The sequence below is a fragment of the Arvicanthis niloticus genome, chromosome 10 (assembly GCF_011762505.2).
Source record: "Arvicanthis niloticus isolate mArvNil1 chromosome 10, mArvNil1.pat.X, whole genome shotgun sequence".
Classification (NCBI taxonomy): Eukaryota; Metazoa; Chordata; class Mammalia; order Rodentia; family Muridae; genus Arvicanthis; species Arvicanthis niloticus.
Genome location: NC_047667.1, coordinates 56,471,680 through 56,496,024, shown reverse-complemented (window position 1 = coordinate 56,496,024; position 24,345 = coordinate 56,471,680). Strand labels below are relative to the sequence as shown.

The 24,345-nt window shown below is 40.4% G+C and overlaps 2 protein-coding genes across 3 annotated transcripts in view; one reads left to right on the top strand and one right to left on the bottom strand.

Moving 5' to 3' along the window:
- The window catches only part of LOC117716606 (serine/threonine-protein kinase Kist-like), a 17,655-nt gene extending 4,827 nt beyond the window's left edge, over positions 1–12,828 (top strand). Inside the window, exon 2 of one of the 2 annotated variants that reach the window (XM_076941567.1) lies at positions 11,919–12,828. In XM_076941567.1, the coding sequence (XP_076797682.1) occupies positions 11,919–12,013 (95 nt within the window). In that variant the 3' untranslated portion in view covers positions 12,014–12,828. Of the gene's footprint in view, positions 1–1,005; positions 9,828–11,918 lie in introns of those variants that run through there. The other variant, XM_076941566.1, reaches the window with a different exon arrangement.
- On the bottom strand, positions 1,017–24,345 carry LOC117716605 (SH2 domain-containing protein 1B2-like). The gene is made up of 4 exons (XM_034513685.2): positions 24,215–24,345; positions 5,177–5,240; positions 2,932–3,094; positions 1,017–1,054 (listed from the first exon to the last, which is right to left on the bottom strand). The coding sequence occupies exons 1-4, from the start codon at positions 24,343–24,345 to the stop codon at positions 1,017–1,019; spliced, it is 396 nt and encodes a 131-aa protein (XP_034369576.1).

Genomic DNA, 24,345 nt, shown 5'->3' with positions numbered 1-24,345 from the left:
TGCATATATGGAATTGGGATCAGGAAAACTGTTGCCAAAGGAATGAATGTCTGGCAGAAGGTCAGCCATAGAAAGAGACCAGACTAACTCAAGCTGGAGAGACAGGGAACATGGATTGTGTAGGGATAATCTCTTGTGTACTGTGTGGCAGTTTCACCTGGCAATAAAATCTGATGTTCAACAATCTGAGGCAGGATTAGAAGGTGGAAAATCTGGTAGAGAGAGAGGAACTCTACAAAATAATCAGTCAAGGAAGGAATTGCCGCCATCCAGTCTGGGAGGAAGTAAGTCAAAGGTATGAAACTGAGAAGAGGTAACCAGACATAGAATAGTATAAATGGGCTAATTGAGTTACAATCTATGTAAGAATTCTAGCTCAAAGCTTAGGCATTACTTTGTAAATAACAAGCCAGTGAGTCATTATTGAGGAACTGGGGCACAGGTGGGCAAGCCTGCAGTTAGAGGGTAGGTCACAACTCCATCAGGTCTTCACAGGTGGAGAAGACATGTTTGGTTCCTCTCCTGCTGCTCAGACCCCTGCTCCACCTGACACCCCAGGCTCAATGGAGGATCTAGGTAATGTGCATCAACCAATTGTTTAATAGATGAAGAAGCTGAGAATGAGGGGGTGACTTCTCCAACGTCACAGAGTCACAGGGTGGGAACTCTGAAGTCACCATTGAATACTCTTTCTGCTGCTTGAAGCTTCACTTTCCATTGTCTTGTTGGAAGTTGTCAACCATGACGCCTCTGAGCAGACAGGAGACTGAGTTGTGGCTGTCCAATTTCAAGATAGGGGAGTCAGAGGTAAACAGTGGCTTTGGAGCCTCTTGAGGAGTGTGCCCCAAGGCAGGTGTGTGGGAAATGACTCCAAGGCTGTAGAACAGATCTTGCTATCCGAATCATCGGGTCTCAGTGGCCCACTAGAAATTGGCATTTTAGATTCACCTTGCAGATGCTGCAGCTGAGAACAGAGCCATCTCTTCTCTGGCTTGCTTTGTCCAGTGTCCGTGTCTTCAAGGCAAGACATCCACATACTCCTCATCTGTGTTCTCTGTGGAAAAGTAAAGGACAGCCATGATGTTTCAGACCATGAAGTCCCATCAGCCAGCTCCACTGGAGGGAAAGAAGACCAGACAGAAAGCAGTGCAAATGCCACATCAGAGAGACTCTCCAAAGCTGCAGTGCCTGCCACTAGGAGCTTTTGTGGACAAAGAGGGGTTCCATGACAAGTGGAGCCTTAGTTTCTGTGACTCAATAGCTGCCTTCACCAATGGACATCCCATGCCTTCCTCAGAGTACCACTGCTTGAAGCTTGTTCCAAGGAGGGAGGAGAAAGGGAATGAGGAATTCAGCTGTGGGAAGGTATTTCTCATTTAGTAACTGGGTACCTGGGTCATACTCTACCATGTCTGACTGTGCTTGCAAAATTGATGTACTCACACTCATGTCCAGTTCTTTGGAAAAATCTCTCTAGGGATTTGGATTTCTCTTCCAGGGATTTGATAGCATTTTATTAAAGTGTAGACAACACTATCACCATAACAACCACTACCACCAACTCACCTTGATTTGCATAAGCATCTGACTTTGATACATTTATGCTTTAGTTCCCTTAGTGTTTTTGTGTATATGTAGGCATGTGTGTACAGATGCATGTGTACATGGGTACCTTTGTGTGTGGAGGCCAGAGGCTAACCCCATATGTTGTTCTTCAAATTTTACCTACCATATTTTTTGGGTCTTCCTCTCACCTGGAGCTCACCAGGTTTTATGGTCAAGGAAGCCCCAACATCTACCTGTTGTTGCCTCTGCAACACTGGGGTGATAGCCATGTGCCACCATGTCCAGAGTTTGAAAACCATCATTTCTGAGGATCAAATTCAGGTCCTCACACTTGTAAGACTTTACAAACTGGGCTATTTCTTGAGGCTTTTTAATGCTTTCTAATTCTATAAATTTGGTTGGAAAAAGGCAGTGGGACTATATCTGTGACTGGGCCTACAGAAAATGATCAGATCGTAATGACCACACCATCCCCTGAATGGTGGTTAATCAACAGAAAGAAGAGCAGGGGTCAGGCTTCATTTTAATCATTAAAATGCCACATTAATCTTAGAGAAGTGAGAAGCTTACCTTGGCAGCCTAAAGAGTGACTTTGCTCAGACAGAATGCAGTGGATATAGATGCTTGCAGGCTCCCTGAGAACTCAGGGCACTCACCTTTCTCTCTAGTTAGCAGATCTGCTATCAGCACAGATGCTGCCCACAGGCAACTGTAATCCCTCTCAGGCAGAATGAAACAGATAAATGTCTCTTGGTGTCTGTGTTTAATTCAAAATTTACCTCAATGGGCAGATGCTAGATTCTTTCAAAATGCAGTGCAATGGGTAGATGATGAAGGTGAGGGTAAGTTTATAAATGATCTGAGAGATCTATGAATAGACTTCCTTCATAAATATTGACCATTCCCCATAATTCTCAAGGGCTTCATACCTTATGGATATAAATGAAATAATTTGTCCCTGATCATTTTACAGATGTGTGCTTAGCAAAAAACAGAGGGAAATTTAACAGAATAAGTCTTGGTGGGGGGGTTTGACAAGATTGTCTCAGTGAAAACCTGTCCACAGGTAAATTTATTCCCAACGTTAGTAGACTGCATATGGTCACAGATTCAAAGGTACCTTCTTTTCCCACACCAGGGTCTTCCTCCCCTCCTTCCTGGCTCTCTTAACACAGAAACCTTGTGCATTTTCATGTTCATTGCCTAGAAGGTGCTGTTTCTTGACATCATAGAAATTGTGCTTTGTAGGATGAAGGTCTTTAGAATAATGTCATAGAGCAAGTCATCAGTTTCCATTGACTGCAGTGTAGGCTGTGAATGGCTATGGGATTAGGGGTCCCTCTGACCCAGTGTCAGGGCTCTTACCATAAACATTCAGCTCTACCTTCAATCTTCTCCCTCTTGGGCAGAAGTTCCTTCTCATTATTGGGTTTGAAAGATGAACCACCAGTCCTTGATCTGGTGTTTTAAATGTGGAGATTAATTCCTCTAGGTTTCGAAAGACTGCTTTTGGAGTACTGGGCTCAGTCTGCAAAGATATAAGAAGGTCACTCTTCCTTTTGAAACCATGGGTAAAATGTAACACTTCTGCAACAGAGGGTTTCAAGACTGCTTCTAGAAGTTGACAAGCAGAAAGTAAGAGGCCAGTGGAACCCTGTCTCCAAAACAAAACAAAAAGTATGAATCTTCCCTCTTCAAATTAAGGAAAAGAGGTCATGAATTGAAAGAGTAAAAGGAAGGGTGTATAAGTGTCTGGAGGGAAGAAAAGGCAGAGGCAACACTACAATCTCCTATCATGTTATAAAGTTATATGTTTTGTAATCTCAAATCATATATATATATTATAACTAATATGTAACTACTATACACTCACATATATATAATCTCAAAAAATATTCAAAAACATTGGAGGAGTCAAGCTGAAGGCATGGGATTTGTTTAAGTCTACATATTTCAGTAGTCTAAAAGGCAAAGAGTTTGTACTACCATATTTTAATGTTTCAAATAAGACAATGAAGTTTTGTGAAGTATTAATTACTAATCTTGTTTGAATTTTAAAAGTAAGTTTTAGCAATTGCCTCAAGGATGTCCTATACAGCAAAAGAAACAATAGATGCTTAAGTATTTTAGGGATTGTTGTATGTTCTAATCTCTTTTTTATATTTAATGAACAAAAGTGTATTGAAGATTTTTTTCAGGATGTATGTTCGGATCTTATTTTAGTAATTAATTCTATTACATTTGTTATACTTACTTCTTAAAGCCGATAACTAAATTTAAAAGAAACAAAGACATTTCCCTGTTGGGTTCACAGTAAATCAAAAACACTAAAGGCGTCCCTACAACATACAGCTGTTTAATGTCTCCTTCTCTGTTTTCAGACAGCTGTGGATATGCTTGACTCTGGAACATGTGACCCCCTTCCCACTTGCCCTTTCCTCTCATCCTGGGATATGGTTTAGTTTTCTAATTCAACAACAGTGTTACATTTTTGTGGGGTTTTGCTTTTGTTTTGTTTTTGTTCTTTTTCTTCAAGACAGACTTTTTCTGTGTAGCCCTGGCTGTCCTGGAACTCACTTTGTAGACCAGGCTAACCTCAAACTTGGAGAACTGCTTGCCTCTCCCTCTCTTGCAAGTGCTGGGATTAAATGCATATGCCACACCATGCTAAGTCCTGCATAGTCTTGGATGGGACTGTGTGACATTGTTCCCACCCCTGGAACAGAGCCAGCAGCAGATCATGGGCCTCCATGATTGTTAATAGAAGATGGGTGACAGGCTTGTTTGTATTAGAAAAAAAAATGTGTGTGTGTATTACATTACAGCTTATTGTAAAAAGATATTTATCTTACAGCTTGTCAGATACAAAGGCAGACAGATTACTAACTTTAAGGTTAGCCTGAGACAGAATGAATTTAAATTCAGGCATGGTCTTAAGAGTAATGTCAGGATGGGATCCCACCCAACTAAATTTAGTGTTTGTGCTTACAAAGGTAGGCAGATCTCTGAATTCGTTGGCAGTGTTTTTAAAAAAAAAAAAAAAAAAAAAAAAAATGTGCTTGCTGTCTTTTCTAGGAGTCAAGGGGCTAAGGTCAAAAAATGCTGATTGATGGGATAATCAGAGGGAAAATGGGGTAGAAAATTGAATTGCTATGTAAATAAAAGACTGGGCTTTGTTCTCAGAGCTGAGCTGTCTGGTGATCTCCAGAGAAAGCTGTCTAGAACAGAATGCAGGCTGTCAGCTTGTTTCCACACTTAGACTTCAAGTTACTCATTTTGCTGCTCAGGAACACCCCTTCTTCAGAACCCCTTTCCAAGCCGAGGCTGGTCCTTGGCAACTCCACACAGATGTACAAAATGCAGACCAGGTCCATTGGTTTCACCTGTACAGTAGTGGGTGTGGCTGCCTCTATGGTCTGGAAGGACAGCTAGGATTATTAAAACATGGAACAGAAATCCAGCACTGGCCTGTTTCTCTCACTGCTTATCAATCTTGGGATGGTACTCTTGTCCTTGAAAGCCTTCATGTGGTCACATCAAAGGTTCAAGAGATCACCTCAGGTTTTCCCTAATTCCCACACTTGCTATGGTGGTCCTTGGGTAGTCTTACCGCCATAACATAATATCCATGTTTCTCTCTGAAGATTCGGTAGTTGTAGACAATCTGTTTAAACCTGTGGGAAAATGACTCTGTGAATCATAAGGTTCTTATATACAAATATCCATGATGGCTGTCTTCATACTATAGACAAAATGCGATTTTCAGTCTTAAATCCCAAGAAGAAGAAACTGGAGATTTCCAGACCCTCTCATCTGAATTTGAAAGACAGAGGGTTTGGTTTTGAGACACAGAGACTCTTAGAAATGATGGTGTGTGAATTCTAGCAAAGAAGAGGGAAAAGAATTAAGATCCTTGTTTCAACCTGACCTTTGTCAGGAAGTACAACCTTTAAGAGTCTTTGCCCCACCCACTTCTCAAGGCAATTTCAAGTATGACTCAGAGATTGTTGTCCTGCTACCAGTTTTCATCAATTTGACTAATAACAATCTGGATTGAATCTTCCTAGGTGTCTCAAACTCGGTAACTCTTATTTCTCTGGCTTATGCTGATACATATTTTTATAAAAATTCATTAATTTTCCAAGGGCATATTTTATTACAACACAAATAATTTTATCTCAGTGTTCAAAATAGCATTACAAAATAAGTTGTTTTAGTGTTTACCACTGTAGGAGAAGGTCATTTCACTGTGACTCCCTAGAGGAAAGAGGTAGGCTATCTCAGAGTCATGTGTACATCATTATCAAGACAGTATGAAATACTGTGAATGTTGATAGAAGCAAAATTCTCCTAGTCTTAAATGAGCCTTTTCTGCTCATTTCTAATAATTACCATTTTTCTATATCCCATGTGAATTCATTGCTTTACCCAGAAATAAATTTGATGGTTTAAAAGTAGCAGTGTGGTGGGGTAGCTGAGCATGAGCCTGGGAAGCAAGTCGGCAAACAGCTTTCTTCCACGGCTCCTGCCTCAGCTCTCTCCTGGGGTCTTTCCTTGACTTAGCTAGGCAATAGACTGACATCCGGACATGTAAACCAACTGTTTTCTCTTCAAGTTGCTTTCAGTCATTGTCCTAAATCCCAGCGTTCTCACATTCTGCCTTCAGTGGCTCAGCGCCAACAACTTTCATCATCACCTTCCTCCACCCCGCTGCCAGGTTCAGTTCATTTCCACTGTAGCTGTGAGGTTTGGGTATTTTTGTATGTTACATGTACCCACTCTTTGAAAGGTCTCTCCACATCATGACCCTCTCTTTATCTTCCTGTCTCCTGCATGGTCTTCCTCCCCTTTTTCTTCTCTCCCCTTCTCCCTTTCCCCTTTTGCCTCCTGCCTCCCAATAAACCTCTTGCATTAGGTCTATGGCATGATGGCATGATGTGATCTCTTACTGGCACATCTTGGCCCAGTCCCAAGGTACCTCTACTACTTAATCCTGACAGTCATGGTGTTTATCAAAGCAGTAGAAAACAAGATAATACATTTATTTCGATTAGATTACTTACCCATTATCACATCATCACTTCACTTCCTTTAATACTCAGGTGAGATATTTATGTGTGTGTATCTCATATATATCTATATATATGGAAGTATAGGCTAATATAATAGATTTATAAACTTCAATTTATTTATGTTTATGAAAATAACATCTGTTCAGTAAAAATTACACCTCAGATCTTGAGATTTTAATCAATATGCTATATCCATCTCTCATGAAACTGAGCCACAATGACCCATAAGACATGCAACCATGAAGGGAAATAACCAGTTTTCTGTGTTGTGAAAATACATTGTTTGGTATGTGTGTGTATTTGGTATAGTGTGTGTGATTTGAATAGTATACTCAACTTACATGGGGTTGTTGAGACATCATTTTATTGTAAATCAAGTATCATATACACTTGGTTTTGGTTTTTTGGTTTTTTTGTTTTTTGGTTTTTTTTTGTTTTGTTTTGTTTTTTTGCCATCTTTTACTTTAATCAAATTAGTAAACCAGAACCTTGGTTAAACTCAACTCCTCATGTCTGTACAGGTAAACTGAAAACACAGTCCTGTAAATGAGCTTTGAGTTAAGACTGTCTTTCTCCACTCTCTCCCCCCACCTCTCTAAGACAGGGTCTCTTAATATGTAACCAACTCTGTTAAACTGGAGTTCACTGGATAGACCAGCCTGGCCTAGAACTCACCTGGGACTGCTTCTGAAACCCTGAGCCACCATGGACAGCTTCACTTATACTGTTCTACTTTTGGGGTTTATATTGTCGCTGCTGCTGCTGCTGCTGCTGCTGCTGCTGCTGCTGCTGCTGCTGCTGCTGCTGGTGGTTTATGTTTTTCCAAACAAGGTATCTCTGTGCAGCACTGGCTGTCCTGGAACTAGCTCTGTAGACCAGGATGGTCTCGAAACTCATGATCTGCCTACCTACTCCTCCCAAATGCTGAGATTACAGGTGTGCTCCACCACCTGGTATCACTCAAATTTTTTAATGGTTTCAGAGAATCAGTTAGATTCCTGTGCTCCTCAAAAGCAATTTTCTGCCTTGTTTTTTTTTTTTCTCCTTAGACCCATCATGTGCTTTAAAAAAAAAAAAAATGTATATGGGTATTTGCATGTATGCTTGTGTACCACATACCTGTCAATGTTGGCCAGTGTTTTTAGTTTTGAGTGGAGGGAGAGAGAGAGAGGGTCTTAATCTCCTCTGATTGCTTGCATCTCCTCAGTGAAGTCATCAGGAGAAACGGGAACTGAGAAGATGATAGCAATCAAGAGAGAACCCCAGCCTTCCACTACCACACCTTCACTGGGTACTCAAATAGACAAATTCTCTGCCGTTGTCACTGTAGACAAATTGTCTATGTGGCTCTCCAAAGCAGGTTCCTCTTATTTCTTTCCCTTTCATCTATTCAAGGACAGAGCTCAGGCCACTCCTTGCTCACTTTCTCTGACTTCACTGTTCTCTACTCAACAGCCTGAACAGTCTAGCTATAAACTAAGTCAGAACATGCCACTCCTCTGCCTAGAATTGTTAGGTCAATTTTAGAGAAGCAAAAAAACTGGAGATCTGGAGTGTGTATGTGTGTGTGCGCTCGCGTGCGCATGCTGTAAAAGGGATGGTTTCTCTCTCAATAGATTATAAAACTTCTTACAAAGCTAATAAGCTGGTTCTTACGAGAAAGGTATTACCAGCATAGACTAGCTCAGGTACATGCCTGTGTGTGTAGTGGTTGGATATTGATAGCTCTGCCAACACAGACTGATGGAGGGAAAGAGCCCACAGTGGCATCATTTTCATGTGGAAACACATAAACCTGGATCTCTACTCCATTCTCTAAAGACGCCATGATAGGGAAAAAACGACATTAAACTTTGGAGAGATAAGTATACATCAGCAGCTTAATGACCTTCAAGGTAAGGAAGAATTTTATTTTCATTTGTAAAAAGTGGAAACTATAAAACTGTAATGTGTTTGTTTAATTAAAGCTTCAATATATCAAAATATGCTATTAAGGAAGTAAAACTGTCCAGAGATTGGGAGAAATAAATTACAGCCCTGGTATGTAGGAGAATACTAAAACAAACTAAAAAGTGTGAGTAAACACGGGAAACATGTTTCATTTTGCTAGCATCTAGAGAAATGCATGTTAAACAACGTGAAGGTCTCTTATCAGACTGGCAGAGCTGAAAGAATTTATTAATGCAAGTTATTGACTGATGAAGCCTTAGAAAAAGCTTAATATACTATGCAGTGTAATGTCTGTGAGAACAATTTGATAAACTTTAGTAAAATTAGAAAATTTATGAGAGCAATATAGAAACAAAGCACATAGTACCAATACATTTATTAAAAAGTAAAGATCGATGAACCTAAACATTAAATTCATTTAAGATATTTCACAAGGGTCTGGAGAGATGGTTCAGCTCTTAAGAGCAGTTGCAGAGGACCCAGGTTCAGTTCCCACACTTGCAAGCCAGCTTATAACCATCTATGCTTCAGTTCCAGGGATTGAACTCTAGTCTGTCCTCTGTGGGCCCCAGGCATACTCATAGTGCACACATTCTTATGCAGGCAAAAACTCAAACACTAAAAATAAACACATCTTTAAGATATTAACAATGCATGAATATATAAACCTAAACCAATAAAAGCATAAAATACCTAATTATTTCTAATATGATTAAATAAAAATCATTAAAATAATTACAGACTGGGGTTTAGGAATATGGTCACTATTTAAAGCATGTTTACACATGCCATGTGTGAGGACTGGAGTTTGGATTCCCCAGAAATCCACATACTTCCTGGTGGGTGTGGCTGACATCGTGTAACTCCAGCCTCAGAAGGAATAGGTAGAGACAAGGGATCCCCAGTGCAAGCTTTCTGGTAAGTAAAGAGCTATAACGAGAGCAAACAAGGTGCTGGCAGGATGCCCTTTCTCTCTTCTTTCCTGTACCAAGCTACTAGACTCCCATATTTGGTCACTTCTTCATTCCTGAGTCTGACTTCCGAGGTCAAGCTATTCCTTATTTTACTACACTGACCATCACATCCACCCAAGGCTTACCAATTTACCCTACACAGACTTCCCCATTTTCTCCTTAAAAACTACTGCAGAGACATTTGCTGCTGTTTCTGCCTCATTCAGATTCAGCCACCCTGTCTCTTTTCTCTCTTGCCTAATAAAGGATCTCTTTGTGTTAGAAAGTGGTGTCTGAGAGTGATAATGTGTTTAATCCTTTGTCCCACTGTTTCTCTTCAGTAAAACTAGTTTCATCTGTCAGCTCCGGGTTTGACTGAAAGGATTCTCTACATCAATGTCAGACCTCCAGGTGCATGTGACACACACACAACCAAATAGAAAAATATCATTTAAAAGTGATTTAAAATTTAGTAAAATTAATATGCTCCTATCAATCATGGAAAAAGTGAAAGAAAATGGCTATATTCAAAGGCAAATTTAAAGTTATACACTAGGAAGGACAGAAGAAGGGATAAAGGAAGGAGTGCTGGAGGAAGGGGGTCATCAAGGGTTCATGTGCACTGAGGATTTGCCTTTGTGTAGATTTTCAGCTATTTAGAGGACTGTCAGCTATTGAAAAGCTTTATTTACCTTTTCAATAGAACACCCCCCCCAAAAAAAAACTTGCTATTCATCTTTAATAATCTGGTCATATTTATGCAACTTAGAAAAAACCATTCATGAACATTTTGGATTTTAAGGATTGATATTTTTGTGTCAAAAGCAAGTTATATGTACACAGCCAAACATTGGACTGAGCATGGAAATGCCAATGGGGAAGTTAGGACAAGGACTGTAGGAGCTGAAGGGGTTTACAACCTCATAGGAAGAACAATAGTATCAACCAACCAGAACCCCAAGAGCTCCCATGGACTAAACCACCAACCAAAGGATATACAGGGGGTACCTATGGCTTCAACTGGATATGTAGCAGAGGATTGCCTTATCTGGCATCACTGGGAGGAGAGCCCCTTGGTCCTGTGGAGTCTTGATGGCCCAGGATAGGGGAATGTTAGGCTGCTGAGGCAGGAGTGGGTGGGCGGGTGGGAGAGCACCCTCATAGAGGCGGGAGGAGGAAGGAGGGGGATGGGGGTTTGTGGATGGTAAACTGGGAAAGGGGATAACATGTGAAATGTAAATAAATAGCCAATAAAAATGGGGAAAAGGCAAGTTACAGAAGCCAGGAATGATAGTGCCTGCTTTTAATCCCAGCACTCAGGAGGCAGAAGCAGGCAGATCTCTCTTCAGTTCGAGGCTAACCTGGTTTACATAGTGAGTTTCTACACAACCAGGACTATGGAGGAGAAGAGGTGGGAAGAGGAGGAGGGGGAGGAGGAAGAGAGCAACAACAGGAGGAAGGGAAGGAAAGAACAAATGAAGTAGTTACAGGTTTTGTTACATAAGCCTCTGGTGATCTTGATAGGAGCCTTCTAGATCCCAAGTGTTTACTGCCTTCCAATCCTTACAGAAATAAATATATGAAAACAGTTACACCCTAGCTACTTACTATTAGTTTTGTCATCAGCCTCTTGATATTCAATATTTGGACAACAAGGGTACATTTTAGTAATTCAAGGGTGGGAGGTTCTTATTCAACATTAAAAAAAAAAAAAAAACCATTTATACCCTTTAAGAAAGTAACCTCAAATGTCAATGTAAGAGATTTTGTTTTCTGTTTTCCCCCATGTGTTTGACAGGGAGAAACAGGCAAATCATTGTCAGTGGTCATTTCTTGTGGGGAAAGATGAGCTGCTGAGTGCTTAGTGCTTTCCTACCTTAATCCTGGGTCTTATAAAGCTATGTGACTTATCTTCATTTCTACTGTTTGAATAAAGTACCATCACAAAAACAACTGAGGGAGAAAGGGTTTATTATATGTAGCTCATGGTTCCAGTTTATAGTCCATCATTGTAGGGAAGTCACAACGACAGGAGCATGAGACGGTACTACATCCATAGTCAAGGAGCAAAGAGAGATTATGCATGCATGCTAGTACTTAGTTTACTTTCTTCACTCTTACATAGTTCAAGACTCTAGGGCCACCCACAGTGGGTGAGCCTTCCCACTCCAATGAACATAATCAAGATAACTGCCCCCAAATCAACCTAATCTAGATAATTCTTAAGACTCTTAGAAAGTGATTCTAGGTTGTGTCATACTGACAATTAAAACCAACTATCACAACATGATGATTAATAAGACAGTAATGAAGTCACAGTATGGTAACAATCAACATGCCAAAATAACTGGTCTACATTGCCATCTTTGTCTCCCAGGACTCAGCACAAACAGCTGGCGATACAAAGTAGATGAGTTGACAATTCTAGGTACTGAGATAGAGCAAAGGAGTCAGACTTCTGGAAAAATGTAACCTACTACCAGTATCTAAATCCAGCACTTTACATACTGAACTTCAATTATCCGCTTATCCAGTTGTAGTTTACACAAGAGTATAAGTTCCTCGAGACCAGAATCACACATCTAGCACAACACCTGACTCTTAATACAGACCCAGTATACAACTCTTGACTTCTATCGAATGTGCTCAGCCTATATGAAGAAATCTTACCAAGAGACTTTGAAAAATGGTTCATCAAATAAAGAAAGCTGCAGTGTGTTTGAAGAGGAAGACTACTGGTATGATATTTTTATTGAACTATATTTTGGTTGTATTCCTAGCTCCAACTTGACCCTGAATCCCAGGTTTGTTTATCCACCTGTCTACTTCACATCTCCTTTTGTATATCTATGAGTTATCTTGAACCTCATGTTCAAGGGGGTAATGATACCCCAACATCATCCCTGTGTTGTGTACTCTGTGTTTCACATTTTCTTTCAAACCTTCTCCAAGCTTTACTGTGTTCTGATGTCTATGAACTTAAACTATTCATTTAATTCATCCTTCATTGAACATCCTATATAAATACACTCGATTTCTGTATATGCTGCTTGTATACACATCTCCGTTGGGCTGAGCCCCATAAGAAACACCAATTCTATCTTCCAAGACCATAACTCTAGAAGAAATGCCTGTCTGTACTATACCTCAGAATGAAATGATCTATGTGTACTGTTAAGTCCCACATCATCGTTGTATTTGGGTATTTGACCAACACAAATATATCTTGGAATGTAGGTGAATTACTGCTTCTTATTAAAAATATTGTATATATAGTTACAATTTTATATCTGCAGATTCCTTTTTTAGATAATCATGGATAACCAAGCAAGATGCTTCCTTAAATACATATATGTGCATACATGTATCCGTTTAATTCTTTGCACTAACATAGTTAAGAACAGTTTGCTTTTATCTGATAAAACTATCAGAAAATAGCTATGATTTTGCCTCAAGTATTATGTCAGTTTTCTCCCTCATAATAAAGTGATGAACCATAGTCATCTCCATGTCCAATAGTATATGATGTTGTCTGAGTACCATAATGTCATCTGTTAATTGAACCACATCACATCACTTCCATTATCGTTTCCTAACTTCTGATATCTTAGAACCTTTCAGTGGTCTCCTCTGGCTTTTCTGTGTTTATATGTGACCTTTCAGACTATTCCACACAGAGCATCCTGAATAATATTTTAAACATATAAATCAGATAAAGATGTGAAAACTCCAAACTGGGGGAAGTAATAAGGTCACAGGAAGGACCAAAATGAATACGGTGACAAACCCCATGCATGGAGAGGTAAAAGCCAGGGCAAGAGAATGAAAGTATTAGTAAGAATGACAGAAGAATTCCAGCTCAGTGGGTAGTGTGCTTTCATGAGGCCCTGCATTCTATCAACAATACACCATAAACCTGGTGTGATGGTACACATGTATAATCCTGGATCTTGGAAGGCCAAGGGAGGAGGATTACTGTGAGTTTGAGGTTAACCTGAGCTAAAGTGTGAGGCTCTCTGAATAAATAGCAAATAAATAAATAAATAAAAATAAGAAAATGAATGAACCATAGACACATGAGTACATACTCACATGTACACACACACACACCTGTCCAATATTCTGAGACGCAGTGAGCACACACCCAGAGTATAGGTATGTAACTAGGTATATAGGTAGGCAAAGAGAAATGAATAGATGGTAGATGGGTAGATGGGTGGGTAGATAGATAGATATTAAACCATCATAGTAAAAACATAACCATCATGTATTGAGCATTTATATAAACCAGGCGGCAGGCTCATCACTTTGTACTACTATTTTAGTAACACGCTTAATAATGTTATTTAGCAGAGAAAATGGAGAATTGGAGGCAGGGGGTATATTTTGATTCTTTAATGAGCATACACATATATATGGAAATGAATATGTATATGTGTATATACATATATGCATATGCATGTATGGGTCTCGGGGTAATGAGTAGCTTTTATATGTTAACAAAATGACTCCTAGATAGCATCAGAATGGAGATTTGTTGCCAGAAGGATCTTAAATGGATATGTTTTATCCCAACACCCTAGGACAGGAGTGGAGGGAGAAATAAATGTTGAAGTTTCTGGTGTGGTAATGTGTGCCTTTAATCCCAGAACTTGGGAGACAGAGGCAGGTGGATCTTTTGAGTTTGAGGCCAGCCTAGTCTATCTAGGAAGTTACAGGTCATCTCTAGAGTCACATAATAAGATATTGTATCAAAGAAATGAAGGAAGAATGAAGGAAGGAAGGAAAAGATTGTTAAAAGTGTATTTGAAATAAAAGCAAAAAAGGAAGAGAATATAGAGCTGAGAGCTGCTGGTAGTTTGGAGGGCATCTCTGAGCAGCTGGAATCTGACACTCAGCTGGATTGGAGAAGCAAGTCAGCCGAATATTTGATATAGGTATTTATGGTAAATACTAAAAGCGTATCAAGTACAACTTCTGTTTCCAGCCAAGATGGAATAATAGGACCACATTTATTATCCCTTCTCCTCACGAAGCCCTGGGAAACTCACAAAGATACATGAGATTGCAGCCTTTAAACATCATACATTTCAGGTGAGATGGGGAAGAGGGGAAGAAATTATATGAATCTTGCTACATTCGTTTCTGCTGGCAGAAATATTGTTTTGAATGTTGGGATAACCCACATATATCAACTGGCTATAAAAAATTGTCCCTGTGTTCTCAATTGTTATTGCTGTGCCTGTGGTGCCAGGCTAACAGGGTATATAAGTGTTTGTCACTTTTTTATCTGCCCACAAAAATAGGCAAGCCGCCTTGGGTGAGGTCACGTAGCAAGGAAGAAAGGAGAGGTAACACAGATTGGCCAGTGGTTTTACTACTGCTGGTTGGTTCAGACTGGATGAGTAACAGCTGGTTGTTGGAGATGGGACAGAGCAACCAGGCAGGCAAAAAGAAAAACAACAACAACAAAAACCAAACTAGTTGGAAGCAGAGAGGGGGCATGGCATGGAGGTAGAGGAGAGTAAGTTATTTTGGGCTAGCTGAGAGATGCCCCAGTAAACAGGCCAACAGCCTTATACTATACAGTTGTCTCCATGTCCTTATTATTAAATCACAAGGGGACCCCTGAAAACTTGCAATATTTGAGTCTGTTGACATCTGTCTTTTTCATGCCCTGGCTTAGAAAGTATGTCAATGAAAGCTGGTGTTGTATTTGTCAATGTGCATGACAAAATTCAAATGTCTAGATTTTTAAAGAGGCAAAATGTAAAAGATTTAAGTGTACAAAAGTGTTAATTGTTCCAACTTATATTTAACCCATCACATAAAATGCAAAATAAAATTGGAAATAACTATATGTAAATTATAAGAATTATAATCCTCCACTCAGTCATGAACAGATGATAGTGGCAGCTTCGTTGGGCTGGAGAGATGGATGGCTCAGTCAGTAAAGGGCTTCTGTGCAAGCATGAAGGACTGAGTTCAGATCCCCAGCACTTGTATGAATGCTGAGCCTGGCATTGTGTGCCTGTATTCCTAGCACTGAGGAAGAGGGAAGGGGAGGACCCCAGAGGATGGCTGGCAAGCTAGTCTGGCCAAATCAGTAAGCTCCAGGATCAGTGAGGTACCCTGTCTCCAAAACTAAGGTGGAGAGCAATTGAGGAAGATGCTTGACATTAACTTCTGGCCTCCATGCACACAGATTCATGTGCATGTGTATACTACATGTGCATGTGTATACTACCCCATATTAACATGTACACACACACACACACACACACAATATGTATATAGAAAAACAGGTTAAAAACTATATATACAGAGAGCCATTTGTTATATATACAACTGAGAAATGTGCATGGCAAAAAGCTTGCCAGTGTGTGTACTTAAATATACAAGATTTCTGAAGATAGAGGGGAATGGGTTCTGCTCCTGTTTTTATGTGTCTTTGATCATTTTTTTCTTTTTCTTCCCCCTCCTTCTGTCCCACCCTCCTTATCACTCTTTCTTTTTTTTTCTTGCCATTATGACAGGATCTCACACCATATTCCAGGCTGATCTGAAACTCACTGTGTAGTCCACACTGGCCTCAAGTTCATAATCATCCTCCTATCCAAGCCTTGTACATACTGAGAACACAGGCAAGAATTATCATGCCCACCTTTAAATTTTATTTTGGAATTATATTAGCAGTAGTAGTTGAACCTTGGTGCTGTGGTTGACATCAGAGCCTTGTACATGCTAGACACATTCTTAACTACTGAGCTACTCTCAACCCTATGTTTTTCTAAAAGGAATTTGCATATGTCCTAAGAATATAGATTGTTTGGGTTATTGCTTTTATTTCTGAACTCTTTGTGACTCTTTCTCAGAACTTGGGAGTTGCAAATGAGTCTCGGGTGACAGAAAGGCATTACCTCAATTCCTCCCATTGCATACAGCAACTGCAGCCTCTCTGTGGCTACAGAAAGTCTATATTTCCCTTGATGGACTCTTTCCAGGGATGAATCCTTTTCACCTGCTAACATCTATCCTATCTGGACTCCACAGGTTGCAAAGGCAGACCCAGTTTCAATTTCCTCATGTTCACAAAGTCACACCACACACACTCTTCCTATTTTGAGGTTTCTAGCTCCATCTGAGCTGATCAGATGCCCTTTCCTGTTTTGGGAACTGTAACTCTCTCACCAAGCTGCAAGGGAGATGTTCTCTGACGCTTCCCTCCCTTTTCATTAGTTCCCTTTCCTGTCCTCATATTCCTCCATTTATTTATTTATTTATTTATTTATTTATTTATTCATTCATTCATTCATTTATACACAGCATAATATAGCTTAGGTTAGATACAAACGTACTATGTAGCCAAATCTAGCCTTGAACTCCTGGTCTTTTTGACTTTTTTCAAGGACTGGAATTAATTATAGGCATATATTATCATGCCTGGCTAAATGGTCCTTCTGTCCCTCCCTCCCTTCCTTCTTCTCTCCCTCCCTTCCTTCTTCTTTTGGAATTTTGAGACAGACCCTTATTCTATATCCTAGGTTAGCAGTCCACACTGTGATGTTTACAAACATCAACCACCACTCCTGGCTTCCCTCATTTATCTCTAAATTCACACTCTTTATTCATTGGCTCTGGGACAGCTCAGAGATCCAAGTACTGCAGCAAAGAAAGAGCTTGTCTCTGCCAAGGAGGGTGGCAAGATTCTGGGTGTGAGGGAAAAGTCACAGCTTAGGTTTCTTGCTTGAGCACTGTATAACATACTCCTGAGGTGACTACCCAGAACATATTTCAGTAGCCCTGGGGAAATAATTAAAAGTTAAAGTATATAATAATATTTGAAGAGTTTGGTCTTGTATACACCATTTAGATCAGCCTGCCAGGCCTGGGGATGCTACACACTTGTAATCACAACATTTAGGAGGTAGAAATGGGAATTTTTGTGATTTTGAGAACAGTCTGAGCTACATAGTGAATTCAAGGCCTACCTAGACTTTGTGAGATCCTGACTCAAAACCAATCAACCAATCAATCAATAACAGAAATGAGCAGTTGTTTTTTTTTTTTTTTTGCCCTCATAAATTACCCATAACATTAGTTACTAGAAGGATCTGTGCAAAGTGACATTTCCAGTACTTGCCACTGTAATCCAAGGCTTAGGACCATGCCTGGAACCTAAAGAAACTGAGTGTATGCTTATTGAATGAAATAAAAGGATATACTCATCCTTGGAGTCTCAGTACTGATATGATGCTCTCTGTTTCTCAACGGATCTGTCACTCATTGCTGTCAGCTCCCATCATACCCCAGGATGTCCTAATCATCACAGCAATTGCTTGCAAACAGGGTTCTGTGACTTCCTTTTTCCTACAGTGCTCTAGCTTCTGCTCTCTACATTAGATCCGTCACCTGAGGATCTAACACAGTGCTTGGCCTATGAAAGATTATAATTAATGGTAAATATAAGTGAAACCCAAATCAGGGAGGGGATCACTAGGGTCATTTGACCTACACCTTATGACTGAGCATGGATGCCATTTCATCTGCCTTTCCATGACACAGGCAGAGAGGAGGGTGAAGCTTTGTCCTGTGAAGGTGCTCAACAAATATTTATACCTTTCTCATTTGACTTGCTTTTATTTTTGTTTTCTTTTTTAAACAATCTAAGTGATGATTGCTTTACATGAATATACGTGATGGGCTGACACAACTCAAGGAAGCTAAAAATAAGTATCAAGATTAAAGAGCATCTCATCCTTCTGGTCGGGGCCCAGGAACTGAGCAGATCCTGAACTGCAGCTCTGCCCCCAATCACACAGAACCCAGAGGAAGCAGGCCTTTCAGGAACTCTAACTCGGGCAGTATCTTAGGTAAGCAGACAGCAATGTCCGCCCCAAACAGGGAGTAACTGGGACCCACAACGACCCAGGAAGTCACTCCTGGCCTGGAGCACTGGTTCCTCCCGTCTGGGCCAGAGCACTGAGCAGATCTTGGGTGGCAGCTCTGCCTCCAATCTCTAAGAACCCAGAGAAAGCGGGGTTCCTAGAGCTCTAACCTGGGCAATATCCTGTCTAAGCCTGAGCACTGAGCAGATTTTGGGCCCCAGCTCTTACCCCAGTAGTTACACCCACTCCAAACAGTTCTGACACAACCATGATAATAGGAAAGACAGGCTCCAGTCAGAGACAGGGCGGGTAGCACTAAAGAGATACAGATGGCAAAAGGCAAGCACAAGAACATAAGCATCAGCCACCCGGGGTACTTGGCATCATTAGAACCTAGTTCTCCCACTCAACAAAGTCCTGAATTCTCCATTTTACTAGGAAAGCAAGATTCAGATTTAAAATCCCTTCTAATGATGATGATAGAGGACTTTACAAAGGACATAAATAACACTCTCAAAGAATTTGAGGAGAACATAGGTAAACACGTAGAAGCCCTTAAAGTGGAAACACAAAAATCCCTTAAAGAATTATAAGAGAACACAACCAAACAGGTGAAGGAATTGAACAAAACCATCCAGGACATAAAAATGGAAGTAGAAACAATCAAGAAATCACAAAGGAGCCGGGCGGTGGTGGCGCACACCTTTAATCCCAGCACTTGGGAGGCAGAGGCAGGCGGATTTCTGAGTTCAAGGCCAGCCTGGTCTACAGAGTGAGTTCCAGGACAGCCAGGGCTATACAGAGAAACCCTGTCTCCAAAAACAAAAACAAACAAACAACAAAAAAAGAAATCATAAATGGTGACTACCCTGGAGATAGAAAACCTAGGAAAGAAATCAGGAGTCATAGACACAAGCATCAACAACAGAATACAAGAGATAGAAGAGAGAATCTCAGGTGCAGAAGATAATGGTATCTATGGAGAAAATATTGACAGAACTTTCAAAGAGAACGCAAAATGCAAAAAGTTCTTAACACAAAACATCCAGGAAATCCAGGACACAATGAGGAGACCAAACCTAAGGATAATAGGTATAGATGAGAGTGAAGATTCCCAACTTAAAGGGCCAATAAATATCTTCAACAAAATTATAGAAGAAAACTTCGCTAAAGAACAAGATATCTATAAACATACAAGAAGCCTATAAAATGCCAAATAGACTAGACCAGAAAAGAAATACCTCCCGTCACATAATAATCAAAACACCAAGTGCACAAAACAAAGAAAGAATATTAAATGCAGTAAGGGAGAAAGGCCAAGTAATATATAAAGGCAGACCTATCAGAATTACACCAGACTACTCACCAGATACTATAAAAGCTAGAAGATGCTGGACAGATGTCATACAGACCCTAAGAGGACACAAATGCCAACCCAGTCTAGTATACCCAGCAAAACTCTCAATTACCATAGATGGAGAAACCAAGATATTCCACGACAAAACCAAATTTACACAATATCTTTCCACAAACCCTGCATTACAAAGGATAATAGCAGGAAAGCTCCAATACAAGGAGGGAAATTATACTCTAGAAAGAGCAAGAAAGTAACCCTCTTCCAACAAATCCAAAGAAGATAGCCACACAAAGATAACTTCAACTCTAATAACAAAAATAACAGGAAGCAACAATCACTGTTCCTTAACATCTCTTAACATCAATGGACTCAATTCCCCCAATTAAAAGACATAGGCTAATGGACTGGATACATAAACAGGACCCAGCATTTTGCTACATACAGGAAACCCACCTCAGTGCAAAGACAGACTCTACCTTAGAGTAAAAGGCTGGAAAACAATTTTTCCAAGCAAATGGTCCTAAGAAACAAGTTGGAGTAGCCATTCTAAAATCTCCAACCTGAGAACACAAAGGGAGGGACTCATGGCTCCACCTGTATAGGTAGTTGAGGGTGGCCTTGCCAGGAATCAGTGGAAGTGGACAGCCTTGGTACCTGAAAGTTTTGATTCCCTAGTGTTGGGGAATCGCAAGAGCAGGGAGGTGGGAATGAGAGGATGTTGGGAGCACACCCTCATAGTAATTGGAGGAGGGGGGATGGGGTAAGGGGTTAGGCATCAGTGGAAGTGGAGGGCCTTGGTGCCTGAAAGTTTGGATTCCCTAATGTTGGGAAATTTGAGAGCAGGAAAGCAAAAATGGGAGGATGGTGGGAGCACACCCTCATAGAAACTCCCAGAATTATATAGATTAGACATGACAGAGGCAGGTTGCCAGAAGACTAGATTCCAGAATTCAAACAAACAATTATCTTGATACTAAAATTTGTTTTGAGAATTGTATATTGCAGAATACATAGCCTTGATATATCTACTCATCAGGCAAGCTGAGCAGACCTGCTCGAACCTCTGATGTCCTGGAATTCCAGCTGGATGCAGTGAAGACACAGTGTCAGAGGCTTATCAATTTACTCTTCCCCCTACCCCTCTTCTAATATCTCAACACCCATAATCAGCTTGAAGAAGTTAATGAAGAGTTGGCGCCCCTATTCTCTGGGCTTGGGGACTGAGGTGGTTAATATTGGGCTGTCTTTCTAGGGAAAAGTAGTGGTTTGGGTGGAACAAGGAGGATTAGCTAGGATTTACTGCATAGCCATAACCTACTGGTAGAAATATGTATAATTGTTATTAAGATGAAGTTATAATTTCTTAAATGGTACAAAATTAACCTTGATTTCAAATTTAAGGTTTTTATTGGTATGAGCTTCTTATTAATATAAAAGTGAGATGAATATTGTTACTATCATAGGCATTATGCCTGTATAACACGTTTAGGAATACAAGGCTTAAACCCAGTCCTTCTTTAACTTTTTAAACTTATTTGAGGTGGTTAGACTGAGTTAAGAGCCTATAGCAAAATCATGGCTTTCAGTTTATTGTCAGGATGTTTTCTACATTTTCTTTAGAAATAGCTGAGAGGAGTTAACAGACAACAGTCCAGATTGCCTTACATGGATAGTTGGTTTTCAAAACATCAGAAATCCACAGAATTGACATTACAAACATTTCTGTATTAATGTTCATTTTGATTAGAGACCTGTCTGCTCCTGACAGCTTCCTGTCTTGGATTCTAAGAAGAAATTGAGCATCTTTGGAGTTATTCCAATTGTGGTGAGATAGCCACTAGGGAAGAATTGCCTCTTTCCATCTACAGACAAATTACTGTTCAGAAAAGGACACACTTGTAGAATAGTCGACTGATTATATCTGCCAAGACAGAGTAATCAGCCCTTAATAATTCTGCATCACTAGGTCTGTCAGATGATCCTGGGCCAGAAGGCTGAAGATCAGATGCTCCAATGTTCTGTAGTATAGGGACTGTCCAGGTGTTCAGTGGTCTCTATAAATTGGCTACGTTGTAGAAGCTATGCTTTGTGCTTCCCATAATTTCAGTTAACTCAGTCATTCTGGATTTCTCATGGGGTTGAAAACTTATAGTCTCATAGCCAATCCTTGCCATTTACTTTGAGAGAAAAGATTTGAGAGGATGGTTTTCAGCTGACATTCATTCTAAAGCCAAGAAAAAAGCCAGGTTCAGAACTAAGTCTTATTTAGGAGTGATGACAGAGGTTCTACTTAGTAAAAAAAAAAAAAAAAAAAAAAATGATGGACTGGGTATTAGGTCTATCTTGCACCTTACTGACATAAATTGGTATAGTTATGCTCTAACTGTATTTTGAGAGAAAAGTTTTATTTTAACAGGAAGGGTGATATGCAGGAGGAGCTAAGGTGGGAGGAGTATGGAGAGGAACAGGAGGAATAAGGAGAGGAGGAGGAGAAAGAGAGGAGGAGGAGAAAGAGAGGAGGGACAGACTGGAGGCAGATGTTCACATGTCTCTGCCAGTCAAAGATAGTTGATATATCTAGGTTGTGTATTAGATTACACTTCTGATTGATATTGAGCATTACCAAACTTATAAAGCCTTTGGTTAACATTTAAAAAAATTATATAAAACCAAAAAGGAAAAGGGGGCATGAGATAGGGGTTTTCTAGGGAGGGGAAATGGGGAAAGGGGATGGCATCTGAAATGTAAAAAAAAAAATCCAATAAAAAATAAATTTAAAAAGAGGTTAAAGAGCATCTCAAAGTAGACCTTGTACCTGGGCTGCTGGCCAAGATGTGTCCTGTCTTTGGGATTCCCCTTGCATTTTCTGGATTGCCCTGCACTCCACCATAAGTAGTCCTTCTCCATCCCCCATCCAGAGCTGCAGTGGTTTAGCACTCTAACTTCCCAGCTTCAGTACTTTCTCCTCATCAGCTTTAACTTCCGAATCCCAGCACTTGTCACTCACACTTGTCACTCATCTGCTTAGTATGGCCTCAGGTGAAGCGAGGCTCTACTTGGCTGTATCATATGCTGCAGATGTCATCATGCAGAGGGAAAGACCACATGGAGAGATAGTAGGACCAGTCTAATTCATTTGATAATGACACTTTTAGAACTAAGTGAGTGTCCCCTAAGATCCTTCCAAGGGTAATAGTTCCAATGTCCTATGCTCTCCCCTTGGGCTCCATCTCTTAAAGATCCTACCACCTCTTGACGTCACTACATGGAGATCATGACTTGGCACATACTACCAATGGATACACACCCAAACCACAAACAAACAAACAAACAAACACATGAATAGTACTTTCAGATTGAAAGCTAAGATACACATAATGTCTTTCTTGAAGGAGTTTCTTTGGCATCATGCAAGGAAACAAAGATCCCTCCCTATGTAACAACTAGTAGTGACAATCACTTTTGCCTTCTGACCTTTCTCTAGGCTCTAAGAAGCACAAGAGTTCTTTCCTTCAGTAACACTGATTCTTTGTTCACCTAGACTTCAGTCAAGCTCCTAAACTTCCTATGCCCACCTTTGAATTTCCTTACAAAATTCAGATTTCTCAAAGCTCCAATGCTTTGTATCTTGTCAGCTTCTTCATCTGCGCCCAGATCTGCGCCCAGATAAGATCTGATCACAGCGGCCTTTCCTCACCTAGAATCCTAGGGCCATTTTAGCTACACTTTGCCTTGTCTCTAAAGTTTCCCCTTAGTTCTTTTCCATGCAAAGACACCCATCCTTCCCCTTGCCATAAATTCATACTTGTCCATACTGTATTCAGAGTTAAAGCCAATCTTTTCCCCCACTGAAGTCACCATTGCATCAACCTCTACACCTGTCAAGAGTGCCCTGAATAAAGTCTTCCTCAGTGTCTGTAACAGGCATGATAAAGGATTCAGTGTTTCTCAATTTCTTCATCTATAAAATGACAAAAGATCATTCGTGCCTTGAGAGACCACAAAAAAGGATAAAAAGAAATGAAGAAATACTGCTTGGTAAAGCCTTTTACCAACCTGAAAACACATGAAATATTAGCCCTTTAAATACTGCAAGTGAATGCAGCCAACCAACCTTTCCTGCTATAGTAAAGCCCTCCTGGCCTTCTCCACATCACATAAAGAGGTGTGTGGAGATGCCGTTCTGTCCATTCTTTCTCCCCATCACCCTCTCTTTCCTTATTGTGTACCTCTTCTGTTGTCTCAGACTCTGCTCATGTGGCATGCACAACTGAGAGAGGAAGGCAGGCAGAAGAGCTGGGTAGGAACATCCTTCTGTCCTCTCCTGGCAGTGCCTGGCTCATTACCATTCCAAAGTAGAATGAGATACAACTCCCTGAGTGTATGGCTGCCATCAGGATTCACCTGCGTGAATATGAGGGTACTCACAAGACACAGAGACACAGGGCTCCTGGCACAGACTTGCTGTCTCTTATCAGAAAGTTGCCATCCACCCCTCCCTTGAGGAGCAGTGCTGACTCTTGGTCGGTCAGGCGGCCATGGTAGTAAGGCAGATCCAT